We start from the raw sequence: 23,241 nt of genomic DNA on the forward strand, positions 1-23,241 counted from the left end.
GAGAGAGAGGAGCCGAAGGCGTCGACGCGTTGGTCCTTCCTTGGCCGACGAGTGTCCTGTTGTACGTGTTCCCTCCGTGGCCGATGATCGGCAAGATTCTTCGGCGCATCGAATTGCATCCGGCAAGTGTAATCTTGGTAGCGCCAGAATGGCTGCGGCGACCGTGGTTCGCAGACCTCTTCCAGTTGTCGATAGCGTCTTCCCTTCGCTTCCAGGGGTTTCCGGGCCTCCTCCGTCAAGGCCCCGTTTGTTCGGCGGATGCGGATCACTTCTGGCTCGCGGCATGGCTTTTGAGAGGCAGCACTTGCAGAGGAAAGGTTATTCGGATGCGGTAGTCGCTACGTTGTTGCGGGCCCGAAAGCAGTCTACCTCGATGACTTATGTTCGCGTCTGGGTAGTCTTCGACGAATGGTGCACGGAGCGCAATGTGGTTCCTACCGTGGCTCCCGTATCCGATATGCTTTTGTTTCTGCAGGCCGGCATGGCTAAAGGCTTATCGTACAGTACCCTTAGGGTCCAGGTGGCGGCTCTGGGGTGTCTGAGGGGCAAGGAGCACAAGGGTTCCCTGGCTCTGCATCCAGATGTTGCGCGTTTTCTCAGGGGGGCTAAACACCTTCGTCCTCCATTGCGCCACCCCTGTCCGTCATGGAATCTCGATTGGGTACTCTCTGCGTTGTGCTCGTCTCCTTTCGAGCCCATTAAACGGGCAACTCTCAAGGATCTTACGTTAAAGGTAGTTTTCCTTGTCGCAATTGCATCGGCGCGTCGCGTCTCAGAGTTGCAGGCACTGTCCTGTAGAGAGCCGTTCCTTCGGATCTCGGATTCTGGAGTCTCTTTACGGACGTTTCGGCGTTCCACGTGAAGCAGTCCATTGAGCTTCCAGCTTTTCCCATTCACGATGCGTCGCTGCCACAGATGTAGGAGTTGCGGAGGTTGGATGTCCAGAGGGCAGTCCCTCGCTATCTAGAGGTCACCAATCCGTTCCGAGTTACGGATCATCTTTTTGGTCTCAGGCCCAAAGCGTGGGGGTCCGGCTTCCCGGGCTACGATTGCACGCTGGCTCAAGGAGGCCATTGGTTCGGCGTACATAGTACGGGGAAAGTCTATGCCGCAGGGTCTCCGAGCACATTCTACCCGTGCCCACGCTGCTTCCTGGGCAGAGGCTTCTCAGGTGTCGCCCCAGGAGATTTGCAGGGCGGCTACTTGGAAGTCGTTGCATACCTTTACACGTCATTACCGGCTGGATGTTCGAGACACTGCCGGGGGTTTTGGAGTGGGGGTACTCCGTGCGGGACTCTCTGCTTCCCACCCTCGGTAAGTTAGCTCTGGTACATCCCAGGTGTCCTGGACTGATCCTGGTACGTACAGGGAAAGGAAAATTAGTTTCTTACCTGATAATTTTCGTTCCTGTAGTACCAAGGATCAGTCCAGGATCCCGCCCCAGCTGCTCTGAAGAATCGGAGAGTCCGCTCGTTGAGTTGTTAGGTTGCTGTTTCTCGTTTTGAGAGTTTTGTTCCAGTTGGGGGTTTTTGGACATGGCTCCCGTTGGGGATAGTTTCTGTAGTTAGTTTACCTGTCCTATGCTACTTTGACATTACGTAAGACTGAGGGGCTGTGACTAGCACAGGGGCATATATGGCTCCGCCCACAAGTTTTAGTCTGTCTCCATCTACTGGTGCGGAGTCACAACCCAGGTGTCCTGGACTGATCCTTGGTACTACAGGAACGAAAATTATCAGGTAAGAAACTAATTTTCCTTTCAAATTTTTCGATATTCGAATTTACTAAAATATTTGGAAGTCACAAATTCATTTTGAAAAACAGATAAGTTATTTGGGGGACAAAGCAAAGGGGAAGCAGCAATCACAAAATGGCTCAAAGAGACAATTTCTTCAGCATACGCGTTGAAAGGTAAATAATACAAAGCACATTCATCTTCATGGCAGCAATAAGTGCAATAAATCCAACAGATATTTGTAAAGCAGCTACTTTCTTTTATTTCTGCTACATCAGTCCAGAAACACTTCCAAAAAGAAAAAAAAAAGCAAAAGGAAGAAAAGTTAAAAAAGCTTGTTAAGAGGATTAGTTTAAGAGAAATCTACTTCTTTATCAGTTATTTAAAAAGTTATTTTGTTTTTGGCCTAACCAAAGGTTTTAAATATAAGTTTTGTCAGAGGAATACTGGCTTTAACCTGTTCTGCACATAGCATATGTAGTAATAGTGATGTCATATTAAAAAATTAAAAAGCTAGTGCTCTGCCTTCATTGGCTGGAAGAGAAGACAATCCCAATCGTTCTAGACTGGTATAGCAGAAATAAAGGAAAGAAAATTATCAGAGAAAGTTTAATTTTTTTCTTTACTGTAGGATTTTAATTGGCTATGGGTTATCTTATCTTAAGGTGGCAAAATAGATGGTAAGGTGATGGCAAAAGTCAGAAAGATGTTTGAGTGCATCGGGAGAGGAATGGTCAGCAGGGAAAAGGAGATATTGTCTCTGCATAAGTCTCAGGTGTGACCTCATTTGGAACACTGTACAGTTTTGTAAGCTTAATCTTCAAAGGGATATAAATCCGTTGAAATCTGTCCAGAGAGTGTCTACTAAAATGATCAGTGGTCTTCATTCTAAAACATATGGGGACAGTTTAAAAGATCTAAACATGTATGAGAGTTTCCATACAGAGGAAGCAGATTTCTTTCACAGGAAAAAAAGGCTCTAGAACAAGGGGTCATGAGATGAGAGTGAATGGACGTAGACCTGAGTAATCTAAAGACATATTTCTTAACAGAGAGGGTAGAGATACATGGAAGAGATATCCTGTGAAGGTGGTGGAGACAGACAGAATCTAAATTCAAGAAAGCATGAGATAAACACAGAGGATCTCTGAGGGAGTGGTAGGAATGGTAAAGCTGGGTAGTTGGTGTGGATGGGCAGACTAGATAGGTCGTAGTGATCTTTTTCTGCCATCATGTTTCTATAAGGTCAATAGAGCTTTCTCTTATAGTGTTTTTGTAGCCAATTTAAAACTCCCAGCCACAATTCATATCAAGCCAAGGAGAGCACAAATCTAGGATATGCTCAACTTCTTGGTTATATAGGCAAGATAATTTGGAGGTTTTTTGGCTACTTCTGGAAATTCATAATTTTTGTCTTTTCCAGATTCACCTGTAGAGCCCATGTTTTACAGTAAGTCTGTAGGAGGGTTAGGTCCTCTTGCAAGCCTTCTGGGATAGGGGATACAATGACCAATTCATTTGTATCCAGCAGACATTGATCTCTAAGTTGTTTAGTTTCAGTTGTCGGGCTATATGTCACACAGTGCGAGTGTTGGTAACTCACATGTGTGATGTGCTGCGAGACACAGTAACGCCTACTTCCTGTGTGTTGCAGCTGAGAGATGATAAATCCTCTGTTCTCTGCCTTTCAGGCTGCAAGTTTACCATGAACTGAGAGAAGAATTGGCAAAAGTGAAGACTTTGCAGGGCATCTTGGAAGTTAACAGACAACTGAAATGCAGATGCCAGGTACTAACAAAACTGTACTGACTATAACAGATGCCAGGAGAAGCTTTGACAGCCATGGCATGTGCTGCAGGGAATCCCCCCAGTCATGGCAGATGCCAGTAGAAGTTGTGCTGGGGGAGCCATACTAGCCATGGCAGGTTTTAGAGGGAGCTATTTAAGCTGTGGCAACTTCCAAACGGAGCCATACCGGTCATGATAGACCCATGTCTCACAAGGGAGCCCTAGAAGTTTCTAATTTGCTGTGCAGTAGACTTGCTGTGCAGGAGATTTCTTCCCTAAATATTTGCAACCTTCCAACATTATAACCAGTTAGCCCATTAGCCTTATAGGGACACTTTCATATGTGCAGGACCCACTGGTAGGCTTTGACTGAGGCATGGCCCAAGAGGCTTAGATTCAAATGTGAGCTCATGTTGCTTCTCCCCTCCCCATCTTCTAAACCAACACTGAGGAATATATCTGTCCTAATTTGTCTGTAAAGAAAACGAAGGGACTCATTGGTTATCTTTAAAACATGCAGGAAGAAATCGCTACTCAAAGAGAAGGGGGAAAACCAGATGGAGGATTGCAGTACTTTCACTGGATCTGTCAGCCTTACGTGAGGCCAGGGTAAGTGAGAGCATGCAAACAGCTTTTGCAATATCTTATAGCGAGTGCCCCATGGTACTTCCAGTATCTGATATTGGAGAAGGTTTGCAACCCCTTCTGCCCCTCTCTTCTAGTGCTAAGAGACATCCTCATGCATACCCATTCACTTACACAGTAACATACAGTTGATGGCAACAGATAAGGACCTATTGTTTTTTTCATTCTCAAGAGCTCTAGCTAAGGCTATATATAATCCAGCTGTCAGCTATGCAAGTTTGTTTGCCAGCACTGCAAAGTGGATTATAATCAGTTACTGTAGGTATTTCCCTATCCCCAGAGGGCTTAAAAGCCTAAATATGTATCGGAGGTTGAGTCGTCCTCAAAGAATACCAAGAAGGAGTCATGTTGCAGAAAGTGGTTTCACAAGGGGGAGCCAAAAAGAGGAGGTTCCATGCAGTCATGCCCTACTCCTTGGTGCTGGGATCCTCTGCACCAAAACAGCTCCGAAGACTCACAAGCTGTTGGCGCAGGAAATACCTTCAAGGCATTCCTTGGCACAAAAATCTAAAGCCCAGACCATCTTGTCAAAGCAATCAGTAACTAACTAATGACAACATAAAAAGACCACGTGGTCCATCCATTTTGCCTAGCAAGTTTCTATGGTAGTAACTGCCGTTCCCTGTACGTACCCGGATCAGTCCAGGTCAGCTGGTTTTGCTGACCTGGCTGGTTTTACTACCTGGCCAAAAAAAAAAGGAAGGGTATTTCTTTAAATGCAAAATTCAGTGGAAGGTGAATGTGGCCCTCCGAGTTCCCCATTTTCGAATGGAAACTCTTCGTTCAGTGATTGCAGTGGTGCACAAAGGAGAATTCCAGTTCACCCAGATCATCAGCAATTTCTATGGTTCTTGGGAACCACTTTCAGTTTTGTGCCCTGCCATTCGGTCTGGCAACAGCGCCACATACGTTTGCCAAGGTGATGGTGGTGGTGCATCCATATCTGGATGATTGGCTCATTCAGCAAAAGTCAAAAGACCTCTGTACTCAAGCAGTGGCTTAAGTGGTACAGCAATTAAGGTCTCTGGGCTGGGTGGTGAATCTGGCAAAAGTCATCTCACCCCGTCGCAGGTTCTGGATTTCTTGGGTGCGCGCTTTGACACTAGGTTGGGGAAGGTTTTTTCTTACCAAGGGTCCTATTCTCAAACTACAGAAGCAGATACGCAGGCTGTTGTGGGCGGTGGGTCCCAGGGTCTGGGATTACCTGCAGGTGTTGGGGCTCTGTGGCCTCGAATTGGAGCTGGTTCCTTGGGCTTTTGTGCATATGAGGCTTCTGCAGAGGTCTCTTCTTTACCGATGGGATCATTTCTGAAGCAGTTTCATCTTCCTCTGTCACTCATGGAATTTGCCAGGTCCAGTCTTTCATGCCAGCTTAGTCAAGAACAATTGAGACATGGAGTAGACTTGGAAGTTCCAAGCTGAGTGATAGTTATCACCGATGCCAGCCTTGCCGGCTAGAGAGCAAAATGCCAGAATCAGTCGTCTCGGGGGGAAAAGGTCTGAGGAAGAGAAGTCTTGGTCTCTTGATCATTTGGAGATGCCTCTGTTGAGCAGCCTCTCGGTGCACATTCTGTGAGACAATGTGACCACAGTGGCTTATATCAACCGTCAAGGGGGATCCAGGAGCCAAGTAGTAGCCCTGGAAGCTCAGGAGTTGTTTTTTTGGGCAGAACGGTATCTAGCTATGTTAGCAGCGTCTCACATTGTTGGGTTGGACAACATGCAAGTGGATTTTCTCAGTCACCAGAAGCTGGATCCCAGGGAGTGGGAGTTGTCAGACAAGGCAATGGCTCTGATAGGTCACCAGTGGATTTAGTGGCGTTGCGGAAGAACGCCAAGGCGCCCCGGTTCTTCAGTCGCAGATGAGAGCATGCATTAGAGAACGTAGTTGCTCTACTTCTATCCTAGCCCCGAGGGATTCTTCTTTACGTGTTCCCCTTGTGGCCCCTGGTGGGGAAACTGATACGGCGGATAGAAAATCATCCCAGAGAGGTGATTCTGATGGCGCCAGAGTGGCCAAGGCGCTTGTGGTTCGCGGACCTGGTCAACCTGATAGTGGATGGTCCACTGTGGTTCGCACATTTGACGAGTCTTCTTTAGCAAGGTCCAATCTTTTCAGATCAAGTGGATCGCTTCTGTCTCACGGCTTGACTTTGAGAGATAAAGGATATCCGGATGTTGTCATTACCACCTTGTGGCAGGCTAGAAAGACTTCCACTTCGTTGTCATATGTAAGAGTTTGTAAGGTCTTTGACTCCTGGTTCACAGGTCAAGGAATACTCGCAATGCAGACCTTGATAGCTCACATTTTGACCTTTTTACAAAAAGGTGTGATTAAAGGCTTGGGTTTTAACTCTCTTAAGGTTCAGGTTGTGGCCTTGGGCTGTTTTTGGGGCAAGGTGCATGGAGTGTTGTTGGCTGCTCACACAGATGTGGTTTGCTTCCTCCGTGGGGCAAAACACCTGCATCCTCCTGGGCAGAAAATATGTCCCTCATGGAACCTTAATCTAGTACTTCAAGGATTGTGTGTAGCTCCTTTTGAGAAGGGCAATGGTAAAGGATCTTACCTTGAAGGTGATGTTGCTGAAAATAAGTAAGAAATATTTGTAATATTTGAATCAGACCATGGAACTCCCAGCCTTTTTGGATTTGTATGTGTCATTTCCGCATGCTAGAGGATTAACTGTGTTTGGATGTGAGGAGGGCTTTGTTGTGTTTCTTCAAAGTCACCAGTTGTTTCAGGGTGTCAGACCATCTCTTTATGCTATGGAGCGGTCCTAGGAAAGGGCAGAAGACTTCAAAGTCCACGATAGCAAGATGGTTGAAAGAGGCAAAAAGCTTGGCTTATATCTGTAAGGGGCATCCGGTTCCAGAAGAACTGAGGGCACATTCGGTTCGATCTCAGGCGATGTGGGCCGAGTGTCAGCTGGTGTCGCCACAAGAAATTTTTTGGACAGCTACTTGGAAGCCATTGCATACTTTCGCTAACGTTATCGTTTATATGTCCAAGCCCCAGAGACTACGGCTTTGGTGAACGTGTTCTTCGAGCAGTACTCTCCTAGTCCCACCCTAATTAGGGAAGCTTGGGTACATCTCAGGAGTCTGGACTGATCCAGGTATGAATAGGAAAGGAAAATTGGTTCTTACCTGCTAATTTTCGTTCCTGGAATACCACGTTTTAGACCGCGTTAAGAGGAATTAATGAAATATGAAGTCATCATCAGCATAAGCAAGCATAGTCTGAATCACTGTGAAGCTTAGAACTTCTGGATCAGCATGAAGTTATTTAATAGAAAAGTACATATTTGATACATATTTTAAACATTTTCCACAAAAAAAGAAAAAAAGGGAGGAAGTTCACAGCACAAAAGAGTGAAACCCCCCCCCCCCCCCCCAAATATTCAAGCGACTGATGATTATATCTCCTAGCACACCAAAGCTTATACGTATGGGTTACCAGATAAGATATACTGTACCCTGTGCTATATGATGGTCGCTTGTCTATACAGTTAAATAGTCCACTCAAAATACTGGAAGTAAGAAATATTTGTATTTTTCTTGATGCAGCCCAGCATCCCTGTGGCCTTAGTCACACCTTGACACATTGCTTTGCTACCTTCAGATCGTCAGACATTATCACCCCAAGGTCTCTCTCCTAGTCCATGCATTTCACTTTCACCCCATCGTTATGTACAGCTCCTTTGGATTTCTGATTCCCAAATGCATGACTCTGCAAATGTTTTCTATTAACCTGCTTCATACCCCTGATGATATCTAAATCTCTGTCATATCCCCTCTCAGTAATTTCTTCTCCAGGCTGAAGAACCCTAACCTGTGTATCCTCTCATAAGGAAGCCGATCCATCTACTTAATCTTTTTTGTTGCACTTCTCTGTATCTTTTCTAGTTCTGCTATATCTTTTTTTTTTTTTTTTTGGATGAAGCAATCAGAACTGCATACAATACTTGAAGTGCAGTTGCACCATGACACAAAAAAGAGGCATTATGTTTTATTCTCTGAATAATTCCTATTTGATTTTACTGCCACTACATACTGAGCTGAGGATTTCAATGTATTGTCTACAATAACTCCCAAGATGCTTTCTCCTGAATGGTAGCTCTTATATGGAACCCAGCATTGTGTACTTATAGCGGCCAATTTTCAAACTCCCCATGGGCTTGCAAGCCAGTTTTAAAAGGGAAACTCCGGAGGTGGTTTAGTCCAATGAGGAGTCTTTTTAATCCACATAATTTACAGTTGCAAAGGATGCAAGGTAAAGCAAGCATAGGGATTTTAAAATGAAATCACCATATCCCTGCTCCCTATCCCTCTCGGGGGGGGGGGGGGGGGCAGTTTTTAAATTTTTTGTCCCCCACAGATCAACACCCAGTTACCCATGGAAACTCCTGATGATTGCCCCTTGTGATTATTTTCCCCATGTGTACCATTTTTCTCTTGTGTACCAGATTTTCTTGCTATGAAATAATGCAGATTGTGTGAAAGTTGGCCTCATAGGCATTTGGGTTTCCTGTGGCTTGGTATTGGGTTTTGCATCTTTAAATGCATATTTCAGGCCCAGAGAAGGAGGCCTTGAGGGTCTGAGAGCTGAGCTGCCTGGCAGTGTGCGAGGGAAGCGAGCGCTGGAAGATGAGGACGATGGAAGTGCTGACTTTCTCTCAAAGAACAAACAAAAGAAAAAACTAAGGAACCCCAACAAAAACTTCGACCCCTCTTTGAAACGTAAGTAAGAGAACCTGATTTCCCACAATGGTGACTGAGTGAAGGATCACCTTAACTTAATGAATCTCCCTCTTCTCCCTTTTCTGTTTTTACTTACAACAGTTGTTTACAATCTTTTTCTCAGGACCTAGCAAAAGAAAAACACTTAACCCCCACCTAATCCAAAAGGTATCTTCTTGCTGGAGGTTTCAAACAGTAAAGATGAAGAGTGGGCCTGCCTACCAGGTAGCACATTGTTAGAGCTGGGCACAGCCATCGCACAAGGTCTCCGGGTCTGCTGGGGCTGGGAATGATGCTGAGCCAGTGTTCACAGTGTCATGGGCATCACTCAAGGCTGACAGCTGGTGGCCAGATTCAGGGTCTTATGATCGCAGGGTTCTGGAAGCAGCCCTGGTGTCTGGCTCCCAGCCCAGGACCATCACTGCAGTGAACAGACTAGGTACGTTTTGGTGGATGGGGAAAGGGTGGTGTTATAAAATAGGGGGGAAATCCCCAGGGAGTTGTGAATGAAGCTGCAAGTCACCAGTTCCCACCTTTGGTTCTAAAGGAGCAAGCGGAAACTGCTGGTGGAAAAAGAAAAGATAAAGCTGAAGGGAAATCATTTCTGACTTATAACCATGTGGGAGGTAATTATCAGACTGACCCAAACTCCCTGGGCACCTTTTGCCCATGGACTTTGTCCCAAATTTCAGAGAGAAAGCATGCATGTACTTTAGCTTTGAAAATTGCCAAGGATACAAAGTACCCGCAGACATTTGTAATTACATTTTATGCAGGTGCTTTTTAATTGAAAATAATTCATGCAGATGTGAAAATGTAATTTTTAAGTGTTATTTGCCTCCCTCGCCCTAAACGCGCCTCCCCTCCCCCCACAAGAAACACCGCCTATAAATGTGGCCAAAAGTACTTGTGGTGTTTAGCTCTACACAGCCTTATAGCTGCTTTGAGACAAGGTAGCTTTCAGACGGCCAGTTTATATGTGGAAATGACTATAACGCCAAGCAGGAGGTGTGGATGGGCCATATGGACTTTATCTGATGTCACGTTCTGTGTCTCTATGAAAATTGCCCTCTTAACTTCCAAGTGATAACTAAAACTAAATATTGATGTTATTCTTAGACAGCATAAAATTAAATATGGTCAAAAAAAAAAAAGCAGATTGAGTTTCACTTAGGGTTTAATATGATGGATAAGTCTGCCCTGCTGTTCATGATTTAAAGATGAAAGTACTGCCTGCATATCAGCTCTGCTCTTCTGTTTCATTCACACACTCTCGTTTTCTCCCTCACTCTTCATTACATACCCTTGTCCCTTCCCTAATGCTCACTCTTTCCCCATCCACAACTGCTCACACACTCATCCAGTGCTTCTCTCCCCCCTGTGCTGCAGACTCACAGGTCCACGTAGAACCACGCCCTTATTCCCACACCTCTCTGCACCAATCACAAATACAGCCATGGAGTAGGGCACCGAGCAGCTGTGAAGAATGCTGTCGCTTACACCGTGGCTGACCTTTATCCCCTCCTCTTTCCTGGCAGAAATACTCGAAGCAGGATTGAGAACTGGGCTGCAACCCAGTCGCTGGCATGCCATGACCTATGATGTGATTTACTGAAATAGACGCTTAGCGCCAACAGCTGTGGAGAAAAGTTCTCTTTATAAATGCTACAAAATAATATAATAAGGCTCTTTGGAGCGAGAGACTGAGCGCCAGTATAAAACTCTTTCTCTCAAATGATTATACTGTTAATAAGACACACAAGATTTTACACTTGTAAATTTCCAACCCCTGAACAAGGTTACACAACTGTCAAAATTTCTGTGATTGGCTTTTTGCTATAAACATTTACTCTGAATGGCTGTATGTACATTTGTTCTCACTCTGCATTTAAATTCATCCTTGCTTTGTATGCAAATGTTTTATCTCTGGGCTTGCTACTAACTACAGTGCCAGTATGACCATGTTGATTTTAAACATAGTTCCCGTAGCCCAGTTCTTTTCTGTTAATACAGCATTTTCTATTTAGCCTGCGGCATCTGCCTGTCTGGCAAAAGCAAAGCAAAACGTTGAAGCAAAAATGTTATAGAATCTTGCTAGTAATTATAAAGCTACTTGTGATCAGAAATCAAAAACTTAGGAGAACAAGAATAATGACTTCTTGTGTGACATGTCAAAAAGTGTTTCACTGCCTTTTCACTGCTCTTTATTGCAAGTTATATCCCCAGTAGGGACTAAGAGCCTGTGGGCACCCACATCACTTTAGTATTGGGTCATGATTTTCAGTTTGAAAAACAAGGGCTTAGAAATATTTATTCACTGTTCATCTACCAATCTCTTTCCCTTCTGATTGCTAGCAGCGTCTCACAATTTCTGCATATCTGTCTATCATACGAGAGTTCAGAGAAACATTCCAAACACTGAAATCCTCTAGTAAGAGTTCACATGGGTAGTTATGATTTATTTTTACCATAACTTGGTTCCAAAACTGTAACCTCTTGCTACCATAGGTAGTCAGGGACCATGGTCTCCTCTGTATTCTTTCTCAAAATCGCACTTTGAATATTCAGTGAATCCACACATAAGCCATGGCTGGGAAAACATTGTTTCCTCTTTATCCATTCAGACCAGTCCAGACGAATTGGTTATTGCCACCAACCAGCAGATGGAGACAGAGATCAACAGGTTCACTGATGTCACTCCATATAGGCATTTGTGCAGAAATCAGCCTGCCAGTATTCTCTGTCTCCAGCAGATGGTAAGCAGGCATCCTATGCTGTGGACTGCTATCTAATAGGCTGAAGGAGTTTGCTGTTGAGCTTCTGAGGGGAAAGGAATTTCTCCCTCCATTAGTTGTGCAGGGTCCTTGCTCTTAATCTAATATTAAAAAAAAAAAAAAAAAATTAAGGGTTTGAATGGAATCTGCTCCTGAGATGAAAGCCTGGTGCGCCCTCGCTCAGTTGAATGATGCAGGACTGCAGGGCTTTCATGGGGGCTGGTGGGCTACCTTCCCGTTCTTTTCCTCTGCTCTTTCCACCTTATGTTATCTCCCCCCTTCTCTCTTACTGCCCACTCCTCCCCCCACTTCTTCTACATTTCAGGTGCTGCTCCTTTAATGTGAAACTGTGCGATGACAAAATAAAAAGAGGATTGGCAGGAGAACAGGTTTTGCAGTGGGACTGTGGCAGTGAGCGTCCAGTCTCTAGTCTGTGATCGGCATCGGATCTGGAGTGAATGCCAGTTCTGAGGGACTTGCAGATTTGCTTTTGGTGGTTTGCAACTGAAACATGGCAGCAGTAATGATAGAAAATGGGAAATGCATTGCATTGTGCAAGGCTTGTAACCTGCGCAAGGCACAGGCAGGGGTTGGAGTAGAACACTTTGCTGCAAGTGTCAGAGGGCTGGAGGGGAGCTTCATAATGGCAAATTTGCAGCCTTGGGAAGGTCTGTGGCTGGAAACGCGGCTGCCTTGCTTTTTTTTTCCGCTGAGGTTCAGGAAGTAACAGGAGCCTCGATGGCCATTATAACACCACAGGTCAGCAAGAGTGAGTTGGGCCCTCCTCTCTTAAGCCCTGAAAGACTTGTAAAAAAAAAAGGCTGCATGGACTTAACAGGTGGCTGCCATGGATACCACAGTGTTGCAGCCTTATGCTAAGCTTGATTGTACCTCTCTGCCATGGACTACCATCTCCAAATAATTTTTTTAAGTGTTTACAGGCATTCTGTATGGGTTGAGATAAACTAGGGTCACCTCTGAGCCCTCAATGCCATCAACTCCTGTGGGGTCCAGGGCAGATTAGGAAAGAAAGTTTCAGGAAAAACCCCCAAGCAAGACAGGAATTGGGAGAAGAAAAAAAACAAAGTCAATCAGATCAAAATAGCAGAAAAGATGACTAAGAAGAGCAGCAATCCCAGGGAGACGAGCTGGAAAGCTATGACCACAAATGCTCGTAGTCTGGGCAGTAAAATCCCAGACCTGCGGGTCTTAATGGTGGAAGCAGACTTAGACATTGTTGCTATTACAGAGCCTGGTTCACTGAGACTCATGATTGGGTTACAGCCATACCAGGCTTTAACTTGTTAAGAGAGGACAGAGAGGACAGAAAAGGGCGAGGAGTAGCTCTTTATGTCAAAAACAGTATCCATAATTAAAAAAAAAAAAAAAAAAAGTCACATATAACGCAAATCTTTTAATAACGGGCCAAAGTACACTTCCGCTTAAAAGCGTTTTAACTTTTGTTCACTGATATCAGTGTAACTGCCCATATGATTTCAATCATAGGGTAACCTTTCTTCATTTGCGTGACACCGCCAGTTTCTTACTAACACACTGCTAATTAATTTTTCAAGCAGGAAAACTTTTTTTGAAATTATATTTTGTTAATTTTTTTTATAAGACCTTGAAAGGCTCTCAACTGACACCAACTCAAAATGGAATGTTCAAATAAATGACTTATCTTTTTCCAAAAGACGCTAGAATGACAAGGCTCACCGGCCCTGCTCTGCTATATTGCCCGACACCTCTGGTGTTATGAAGATTTTCTTCTTCAGGGGCTTAGACACTGAAAAATTGGAAAAAAACATTTTAGATCCAAACAACATGAATGTTCCAATACATAATCAAAACGTTGGTGACTTACAGAGTTGGAGAGTGCTACAATCTATGCGGCGTTCAAGAAAGACCCGCCATTTTAACGCTGATATTTATAGAGCTACGCATGCTCTAAAACGGACCAATCAGGAGGGAACAAAGGAGTGGGAGAAGCCTTTTAAATAAGTGAAACCCAATCAATAGTGTCATTCATTCCCCGCGGGGATTCTGAAGAAAGCTTGAAAATCCATTTTTGCTCCTTATGATTGAGGATTGAACCAATATCTCCTCTTCTAACGCTTATAGAAACCATGTCCAATATAGTCCAATGTAAATCTGTAAATGTATGACCTTCCAATAAACAATGTTTCACCATTGGCGCTTCAACATTTTTTGTGTTAAGTCTACTTCTGTGTTCCCTGAGACGAATTTTGATTGGTCTAGACGTGCGACCTACGTAAAGCAAGGGACAGTTGCATTGTATAACGTATACAACATGATGGGAATTGCAATCAGTTATGAATCTTTTCTTATGTTCAATATTTGTACATGGATCCCTCCAAGATTCACCCATAATCGACATATGGCACATATCACATTTCCCACAAATGGAATGTGAACCAATTATTTCCCTTGAAGAAGGAGAAGATAATGCAGCTCTTACAAGGTAATTTTTAATATTTAATCCTATCTGAAAAGAGATCAATGGTGGTTCCAAAAATGCGGAATGTAATTGGAGTACATGCCAATGTTCATAAAGACTCTTAACAATGTCTGCCGCTCGATTTGTATATTGTAGTACATAAACATCTTGGGAAATAGTCTTCTTGTCTCGATATGTCAAAAGGGATTCTCTCGGGGAATACAAGGCTCTTTTATAAGCAGCTTTTATAATGCCTAAAGGATATCCTCTATCAAAAAAGCGTTTCGCTAAATTATAAGCTTGAAGTTTAAAATCCTTTAATGAGGAACAGAGACGCCGCAATCTTAAAATTGACCAACCGGAAGGCCATTTTTAAAGGCCTTCGGATGGAAGCTGTGATACCTCAGTAGATTGTTTCTATCAATTTCTTTACGATATAAAGTTGTCTCAATTGCCTGAGGATAAGAACCAGTTGCCACGCCCCTTTGGTATGAGGGGTCATCTCAGAGGTTGCTACAGGGGGACCTTTCAGAGGACTCGTCCTTTTGGCAGCTCTCAATCCTTTCGACCAGACAGCCCAAGCAAGACCGGGGCTCAGGTAGTGCAACCTCCTGACCCTCCCAATAAAGGTTTGCCGACCCACCCCCAAGAACAGAAGATAGGGGGACACCTCTCTCCCTTTTATCAGAAGTGGATATTCTTCTGCAGTGATTGCCACCTTGCTATGAGCTCGAAAGTTCTTCCTTAGCCTATGTGTGGGTTTGGTGAGTGTTTGAGGCTTAGTGTGAAGATCAAGTTGTTCTTCCTCGTTCAATTAAGATTCCGCTCATTTTGGAATTTTTGCAGGATGGGTTAAATAAAGAGTTGGCCCTTAATTCCTTGAAGGTACAGGTATCGGCTCTTGCCTGTTTCAGGGGACAGGTGAATGATGAATCCTTATTGTCTTATGTTTCTTGAGGGGAGTGAAACATCTTCATCCTTCCTTGTGGTTACTAGTACCTTTGTGGAGTCTTAATCTGGTGTTGGATTTCTTGGCGGGCCCTACGTTTTGACCGCTGTGTAGCCTTTCCTTGCGGTTACTGACCTTGAAAACAGTGTTTCTGGTAGTACTTTGTTCTGCAGGTCGAATTTCCGAGCTGCAGGCCTTCTCTTGCCGGGAGCTGTTCCTTCGGGTGACTCCAAGAGCGATACAGCTGCATACTGTTCCTTCATTCTTGCCTAAAGTTGTCTCTGATTTTCATTTGTATCATTCCATTTCCCTGCCATCCTTGGATAAAGAAAGAGATGCGGAAAAATATCGCCCTTGGAAATCAAGGAAATCAAGAGACATGTCGTGAGGTATCTGGAGGTTTCTAAACCTTTCCGAAAGATGGATCGCCTGCTTGACCTTCATGGTGGAGGAAAACAGGGTGAACCAGCTTTGCGGGCAACAATAACTCGCTGGATTAAGGAGGTAGTCACGGCCACACATGTGGCTGCTGAAAAGCCATTGCCTACTCAGGTTAGGGCTCATTCTACTAGAGCTCAGGCAGTGTCATGGGCAGAGGTTAGATTGTTGTCTCCTGTCAATATTTGCCAAGCTGAGACATGATCCTCCTTACACATCTTTTCCAGGTATTATCGTCTGGATGTGCAGGCCCAGGAGGATGCAGCCTTTACACATGCATTGTTGACTGGACTGCGGGCAGCCTCCCACCCTATTCAGGAGTAGCTTGGGTACATCCCACTGGTCCTGAATCCATCTATCCACATGCTTCTTAGGAAATGAGAAATTACTACTTATCTAATAATTTCCTTTTGCTTAAGGTGGATAGATGAATTCAGCTTCCCGCCCTTGGCTGCCGATTGATTGTGTGATGGTCCTCCTATGTGACTATGTGTTCCAGGGATTTATTGGTAAGTGTTCATCCAGTCCCTAGACTTGTATGCATATTTTCTTGCCTGTGTTCAGTGTTTGTTTGAGTACAGAAATGGTTATCTGCTTTTAATCAAGTTTTTGCTAGTCTGTCCACAGTTGCTTTTGAAGAGAATGCTGGCAGGCTGATGTCACTGCAGCACTATATATACTGTGATGTAATTTTGCTCCATCTCCATCTGCTGGTAGAGGTGCATAACCCACTGGTCCTGAATCAATCCATCCACCTTAAGGAAAAGGAAATGACCAGGTAAGTAGTAATTTCTCATTATGTAATTATTGGATGTTTTATTCCTCAGATGTTTTGAAATATTTTATTGGAGTTTTGGGAAATATATAACATTTTTTAATTATTGGATGTTTTATTCATCAGAGATTTTGAAATATTTTATTGGTGTTTGGAAAATATTAGAACATTTTGTGCAAGTCTTTTTTAATTATTGGATGTTCCTCTGCTGTTTGATATCTATTCTTTTTATTAGCATGGTTTTAATATTATGAATGATGTTTATATCTCAGATTTTATTGTTTGATGTTTTGAAAGGAATGATGGTTTCCTTTTTTCCATTGTTGCACTGCATAACACAGTTAGGCTTGTGGTTTCCAGTTCAGTTTTTGTTGGCAGATTTCTATTCTGTATTTTGTGAGAGTCTGTATTTTAAAGATCCAGTTCTTGTGTAACTTTAATTCTTGCTATGAAAATGATGGTACTTATCACTGGCTTTTATGGCATTATGGTTCTCTCTTCCTCATTTCTATTTTAAAAACACAAGTTTGCTCTTTATTAATTTTACTTGCATGCAGAAAGCGGTTTTGAATGTGCTTGCAGAAAATATTTTTTCATTCACATGTTTTATTGTAACTGCTGTTAGTAGATTAGGTGATTATTTTAAAGGATTAGCTAATGTTTCCTCTAAGGATTGGGTTGCTTTGAGCATAAATTTGATAGGTTTTTTGCATCAAAGAAAATAGTGCTCACAGGGTAATGTAGGAGGGTGTATTGTGATCTAAGGCACATAGCAGCAAATTTTCTGTTGCACCACCAACTTCAGCAGCCATGCTTATGCCCCTGAATGCAAGACTTTCAAAATAGGCGAGATGTGATCCTAAAGTTTACTTTCTGAAACCAGCTGTAACCTATTGAGTTGATATTTTAGAAGGTATACATACAGGGGATTGTAGCAGTCCAAGTGTGATGTAATTAGCACCTGGACCATTGCAGCTAAATCCTTTTTCCCCCAAAAAAGATGCACATTTCAGATGTTCCACAAATGAGACACCTGATTTATTTACCTGACCAATTTGCATATGTAAAGTCAAATGAGAACCTAAAACATTCCCATAATTTTCATCACTGAACTTTTCATTATTGTTTTACCATGTAGTTGTACTTGAAGAAAACTGTGAAAGCAGATTGCTGAACTCTTAACATTTCTGTCTTTGAATTATTTAGACATAGTTTCGATTTATGGCAGTAAATTTGTACACCATTGGCATGCACTATATATTTGCAACTTGGTTGCGTAATCATTTGTGTTAGTGGCTCCAGATAAGGTCAACAATGATTAGAAGGCCTGATAAGCTGCTTCACTGCACTGCTATGTAATTGATGGATGAGTATTTACATGGAGAAATACAATGACTCCTGACTACTTGTCTAAATGGTTAAGCAGGCTTCTTTCCTTGAGGTCTTGTGTGGAACTAAGCAAACTAACCATATTTTTGTTGTCTTTCTGCAGCTAAATATGCCAAATGTGATCAGTGTGGAAATCCAAAGGTATGTTTCTGACCCTACCACCACCTCTGCTTGGGCCAAGTACCTGCTCTGCCCTAGATTTCTGTACACCCTTCCTTTATCTTTGTCATCTTTTGAAACCTATTTTGCACATTTAATTGACACATTTACTAACAGACTGAGCCTGGGATCATATGTGATGAAGCTGATCTCAGCACATCCAGCTGCATCAGAAATCTCCCAAATAACTATACAGAAACAGATAGCAATGCTCTCAAAGCCTTTCTGATTCTCAGAATGAGAGAATTTGTTACCCTTCGAACAGATCAGAGTGATTGCTAGTAAGATCAATTATTACTACTCCTTTTTTAACTTTGTGACATGGGAGAAACTCTTAGAAATAGTCAACTAAGCAGCAGACACATGAGCTCTGCTTGATTATATCTTCCCTATACTTCCCTCTCCAGTGGAGCTCAGATGTTTCATCTATGAAGTGAATCAATGGGACCTACCTTGTAGCCAACTGCAATAACCCCTCTGTTTGTGTGAGTGAATGTTTTATGTGATTTGGCTCTGTCATTGTGAATTTGCATTTTAATTTTGATTACTCGTCTTTCTAAACCCAAGTTCAAGGCAAGTTACAATCAGGTACTTAGGTAGTTCCCTGTCCCAGATGGATTGCAATATAAGGGGATCATTTACTAAAGGTTCTTTCCAATTTTGTATCTATGGAAAGAATGCTTATTAAATAGGGCCCTAAGTTTGTTCCTGAGGCAGTGAAGGGTGATGTGAGTGGCCAAAGGTCGCAAGGGTTTTCAGTGGGATTCAAACCCTGGCTTCCCTGGTTTTCAACCCACCGCTCCTACTACTAGGCTCTTCTTCCTGCCCTATGCAGAGCAGGATGTATGCAGCAGTAAGAGAGAAGGTTCCTGGTCAGGGAGAGAGGTAAAAGAGCAGTGGGGTAAGAGAAGAGGAGCTTAGTGAGGGTGTAAAATATTAAAAGGCTGAAAGTGTTATAATTCAAAAATAAGGATCAAGGGAGTACTGCAAGAAGGGAAATATGTTCTGTACTTGTATATTAAAATATTATTTAGATGGACGATGTCTCCAGGTGTTTTATGCAGTGCTGCAGCATCAGTCATAACTCCATTCTGGAATTATTCAGTGTTCAGAATAAAAAACCCTTTCTTCTGGTGCTTGCTTCAGAATGGCACAGAGCTGCTGCCCCAGAGCCCCCCTTCCCTTCCCAGGAGTCGACGCACATATACAACACTTGGCTCCAGATGGTCTCTCGCCACCCCTCCCCCACACATACAGTTTCTGCATGCACAGCAGCAGGACCCGCCATAAACTCACAGGGTGACATACCCATGTTTGGGTGCATGCAGAGACTAGCACACCCTTCTCCTAATAAACTCTCTACACTCGTTGGCCTATTTGAACTTTTGTTAATTATTTGTTTGTATTTGAAGGGCATTAAGTGTGTGTTTCACCTGTGTCGAGGCTGCTGCAAGAAAAAAGCTGTTAAAGAAATGTCAGACTGTGTCGGTAAGTAAAAGGATTCTGCAGATCCAACACCTTTAGTTTTCCCAGTCAAGAGATGAGGCAGTCAGACGCGTGCAGTGCCCTATGAATCTGGTCTCAGCCCATCTTTTTCTTTTCTCAGGCCACAGACTGCTTTTTAAAACCAAATATGAGAAATCCTTGCAGTGGAAGGGTGACCAGTTGGAGCTGCTGAAGCTTTCAAAGAAGAATCTGAGTGAGGAGAGAGGGCTTCAGAAGCAAGCTGCTGACAGCATAGTGTGACAGCAAGGAGTCAGAGTCACTGTGGACACGCCATGCATGTGGCTCTGCTGTCTCTCAGGGAAAACCTGCTTTGTTCTGCAGTTTCACGCTGCCTTTTAGATTCTTGGTGCAGCAGTTATTCTGCTGCATCTTGGATTTCAGTTGCTGCTATCAAACCAAGTAATAAGCCATGTACATGGAAGAAATCGATTATAGTATTTAAATTTTAAAAAGATGACTGTTAGGTTGTCAGGAGCTCCTCATCGGAATAGCCCAGAACTCAGTGGGGACAAACCTGTTAGCCAAATAGCCATGCATGGCTCAAACTCCTGTTAGGTTTTAACAGATATTCTTCCATTTTAGAAAAACCTGAAAAACTGCTCTTAACTTCACGATAAAAATAATTTTAGGGCCAGCCCAGTGGCATTGCTTTTTGCTGCCATGTAGACCAGTTCTGCTTCTCAAACCAGCTGGGACTGAGGTTGCTCAACTGTGACAGCTACTGGTCACTTGGGATACGTGCACATCAGGTTCTTGAGGGAACTGAGGGTGTGTGGCCTGTGGGTGAGGATTGTTACTGCAATGACTCAGCTCTGGAGAGGGATTAGAAATAAGGGCAAGCTTCTAGGTCGTTGTGAACAAAGGTTCATGTTCTGTAGTCCCAGTAGAGGCATGTTCCAATTGACAGGAAGCTCAAAGGAGCAGGAAGGCATGGCCACTCAGATGACTCAATTTAATTGGGCATTGTAGTCTGTGTTTCCTATTTTTTTTTTCTAAGGCCATTGTGATTTTTAAATATTTATTCCTTTGAAATGTAGAATAAACATTTTAATGTAAACTTCCTTAGTGCTTTGCAGCTACGTACTCTGTGATATGAGGTGCTATCTCTGTTCCAGAGATGTGCCTCAAGAAACAGTTTCCCTCCAATTGCCTCCTGAGTCCTATGGCACAACCAGAGACGTGAACCCATATTAACCTGGCAAAACTCCCCCCATGAGTTCTGTAGCTCAGCCAGAGACGTGACCCCCACATTAGCCTGGCTAAATCCCCCCCATGAGTTCGGTAGCTCAGCCAGAGATGTGAACCCCACATTAATCTGGTTACAGTCTCCCCACATTAACCTGGCTTTCATCTCACTGTGAGTTCTGTAGCACAGATATCTGCTACACAAATCACAATGCTTTTAATGTGCTACAGTACAAGATATTAATATTGCCAAAGTGCACTGGAAAATGGCAGTGATTGGGAGTGTCATATGGCTGTAGGGCATTTCCAAGAGTTTACAAGAGAATGAAGTAGAGCTCTAAGCACATTGATGGGTTAAAAGAAAAAAAACACTTGAATATAGAAATGTAGATTGATGAAGAGTCTGACCAGGTGATAAAGAATAATTACTCATATAGAAATCAGAACCTTTTCTCTAGTCTAGATGGTGCCATACACAGTCAAGAAATACATGGTTGTGAGTTCCCTATGTCTGGGGCAAATCAGCCTTCCTTGGCAGCCTGTGGGGATTATTTGTGTCTTGGGCTTTAGACAAATGATACTTATTGACTGTCTGTGTTTTTGTGCAGTTTGAGGCCTCTGTTTTCTTGATAATTCTTTTGTCATAAGATCCTGATACTGTTAACATGTCAGAAACCTAATCAGACACTACCAGTGGCGAACATGCTACTTCACTAAAATAAAGGTTTGCATGAGAACTATGCTGACAACTTTTTGTTTTTCAGTAGCTGCCATTCTCTGTCCTTATTTGTCTTTGGGGAGCTATTGTGAACCTTTCAGTCTGTTTCTTATTTGCTTTCAGCGATTTCTTGTGGCTGAGAGAATGCAACTTCTTACGTAACTCTTCTAGTGCTACTCTGGTCAGAATACCTGGTTATGCCTCGCCCCTGAAGCAGCAGCCCAAACAGCAGAGAGCACAGATCTCTTATCTGATAGCATATACTTCCATCCACTTGTTCCATGGAGCTAATTGAAGTGAATACTTAGACATAAGAGCTGCAGGCACCTCACAGATAGTAGGTGTATCCAAGCCAACTTCCATCTCGAGTGTTAACCACCTTCTTGGTTTCTGTCAGAAATTTCAATAAGAGAGGCTAATATTTTTGCCTGGAGTCTTGAAATTCTGTTTGTGACATTAGTTTCTATTGCAAGAAGTGATGTCTCTGGCAGAGGGGGTTGACTTCAGTGAGGAAAAGCAGCAGAGTGCAAAGGAAATATAAGCTTTCAAGTTTTTTTTTTCTGTAAGAGCAGTTGAAAACTTCTGCTTTTTCTGCACACTTCGTGCTATTTTTGCTACATTTGCAGACCCCTGCTTAAGTTATGTAGTCATTACCATCTAACTTTGGCTTTCAGTTCTTTATTATGTGGTTGATAGAGCCACTATATTGATGACGTAAAGTGTTTCAATAGCAGTAGTATCTGTGTGTCTTCCTAATATAATATGCATAGTAACATAATAATGACAGCAGAAAAGGACCAGATAGCCCATCCAGTCTTGCAAGTTTCTTATGGTAGTAACTGCCGCTCCTTGCAGTTACCCCCAAGCCTTATGATAAGGGTAGTGATATTTATAATCAATCAAAATCAAGCAACTGTCAAACCCATAAATTACTGCTAGCAACATTTTTACTGGGTGAGAAGCCTTCTTGATAATTCAGAGAATGCTGCTTAACTCTTTGCTTTGGGACTTGGCCATAGAAGCCATCCCGTGCTTTTTCCCCTTGCGTCTGCGTGTCAGTACCCTAGACTGTAAAAATCAAGGTTGTTGTCTGTATCCAGTTCCCCTCCCTCCCTGCCATCAACACGAGGAGTAAAGTTGCAGTTGCATCAAAAGCATGAACTATTGATTGAAGGTAATAATCCAACTTGTTTAACTCAATACAAAGTACCCTCTATTCCCTCATGAAGCTAAGAATGTGCAAGACAAATTAACTCCTGACTTTCGATAGTGGATGGTTGCCATATAGGCTCCTCTGATTCTTGTGACTGATCTTGTGCCTGCCTTCTTGTGGTAACTGCTGCTATAAATTCCTTAGCTATTTTATCCACCTTGTTGTTCCAACATGATTCCTTATCTTGATTCTTCTGATGTGCCTTAACGTATCTAACATGTAAAATCCCTGGATGTTTACTTGTCCAAGTATACAAATATTCCCATTGTTTTCGCTGAGCTAATTCTTTCCCATCTATGGTATGCCATCCATGTTTTGCCCAATCTAATATCCAATATTGTAGGCCCTTAGCCACATAATCACTATCTGTATATACATACACTGCTGGAGGTGGATTAGGATAGAATTGTAAAACCTGTTTAACTGTTTCAGCTTCTGCATTTTGAGCAGATACTTGTGTGTGTATTTTTCCTTTTATCTCAGCTCCAGCCAAATTTATGGCTGCATACTGAGTATGTCTTACCCCTTTTCCCCATAATGAACTACCATCCGTAAACCAAATGTGTGGATGTAAATCTGCAGCATCAATTTCTGATAATAATGGAGCTACTTTACCTGTGACATGTGAGTATCTTCTAATTCTCCACAATTATGATCATTTCCTTTGTCAATAAGTGCATGTGCCATCAAATCAGGTTTGCTTATTGTTTCACTAGTAACTCCTCTGTTAAGCAAAATAAGAGTCCATTGTGCTAATCTAGTTCCTGGA

General features: G+C 43.0%; 1 protein-coding gene across 3 annotated transcripts in view; it reads left to right on the forward strand.

The window, feature by feature from the left end:
• DUS1L (dihydrouridine synthase 1 like) overlaps nt 1-21,281 on the forward strand; it is an 82,723-nt gene extending 61,442 nt beyond the window's left edge. For 2 of the 3 annotated variants that reach the window (XM_029599034.1, XM_029599035.1), the window contains exons 9-14: nt 3,427-3,523; nt 4,044-4,132; nt 8,742-8,908; nt 17,795-17,832; nt 19,263-19,338; nt 19,457-21,281. In XM_029599034.1, the coding sequence (XP_029454894.1) occupies nt 3,427-3,523; nt 4,044-4,132; nt 8,742-8,908; nt 17,795-17,832; nt 19,263-19,338; nt 19,457-19,596 (607 nt within the window). In that variant the 3' untranslated portion in view covers nt 19,597-21,281. Of the gene's footprint in view, nt 1-3,426; nt 3,524-4,043; nt 4,133-8,741; nt 8,909-9,032; nt 9,348-17,794; nt 17,833-19,262; nt 19,339-19,456 lie in introns of all 3 variants that reach the window. The other variant, XR_003856347.1, reaches the window with a different exon arrangement.
• The last annotated feature ends 1,960 nt before the right edge of the window (nt 21,282-23,241 follow it).

This window comes from Rhinatrema bivittatum, chromosome 4 (assembly GCF_901001135.1).
Source record: "Rhinatrema bivittatum chromosome 4, aRhiBiv1.1, whole genome shotgun sequence".
NCBI classification, from domain to species: Eukaryota; Metazoa; Chordata; class Amphibia; order Gymnophiona; family Rhinatrematidae; genus Rhinatrema; species Rhinatrema bivittatum.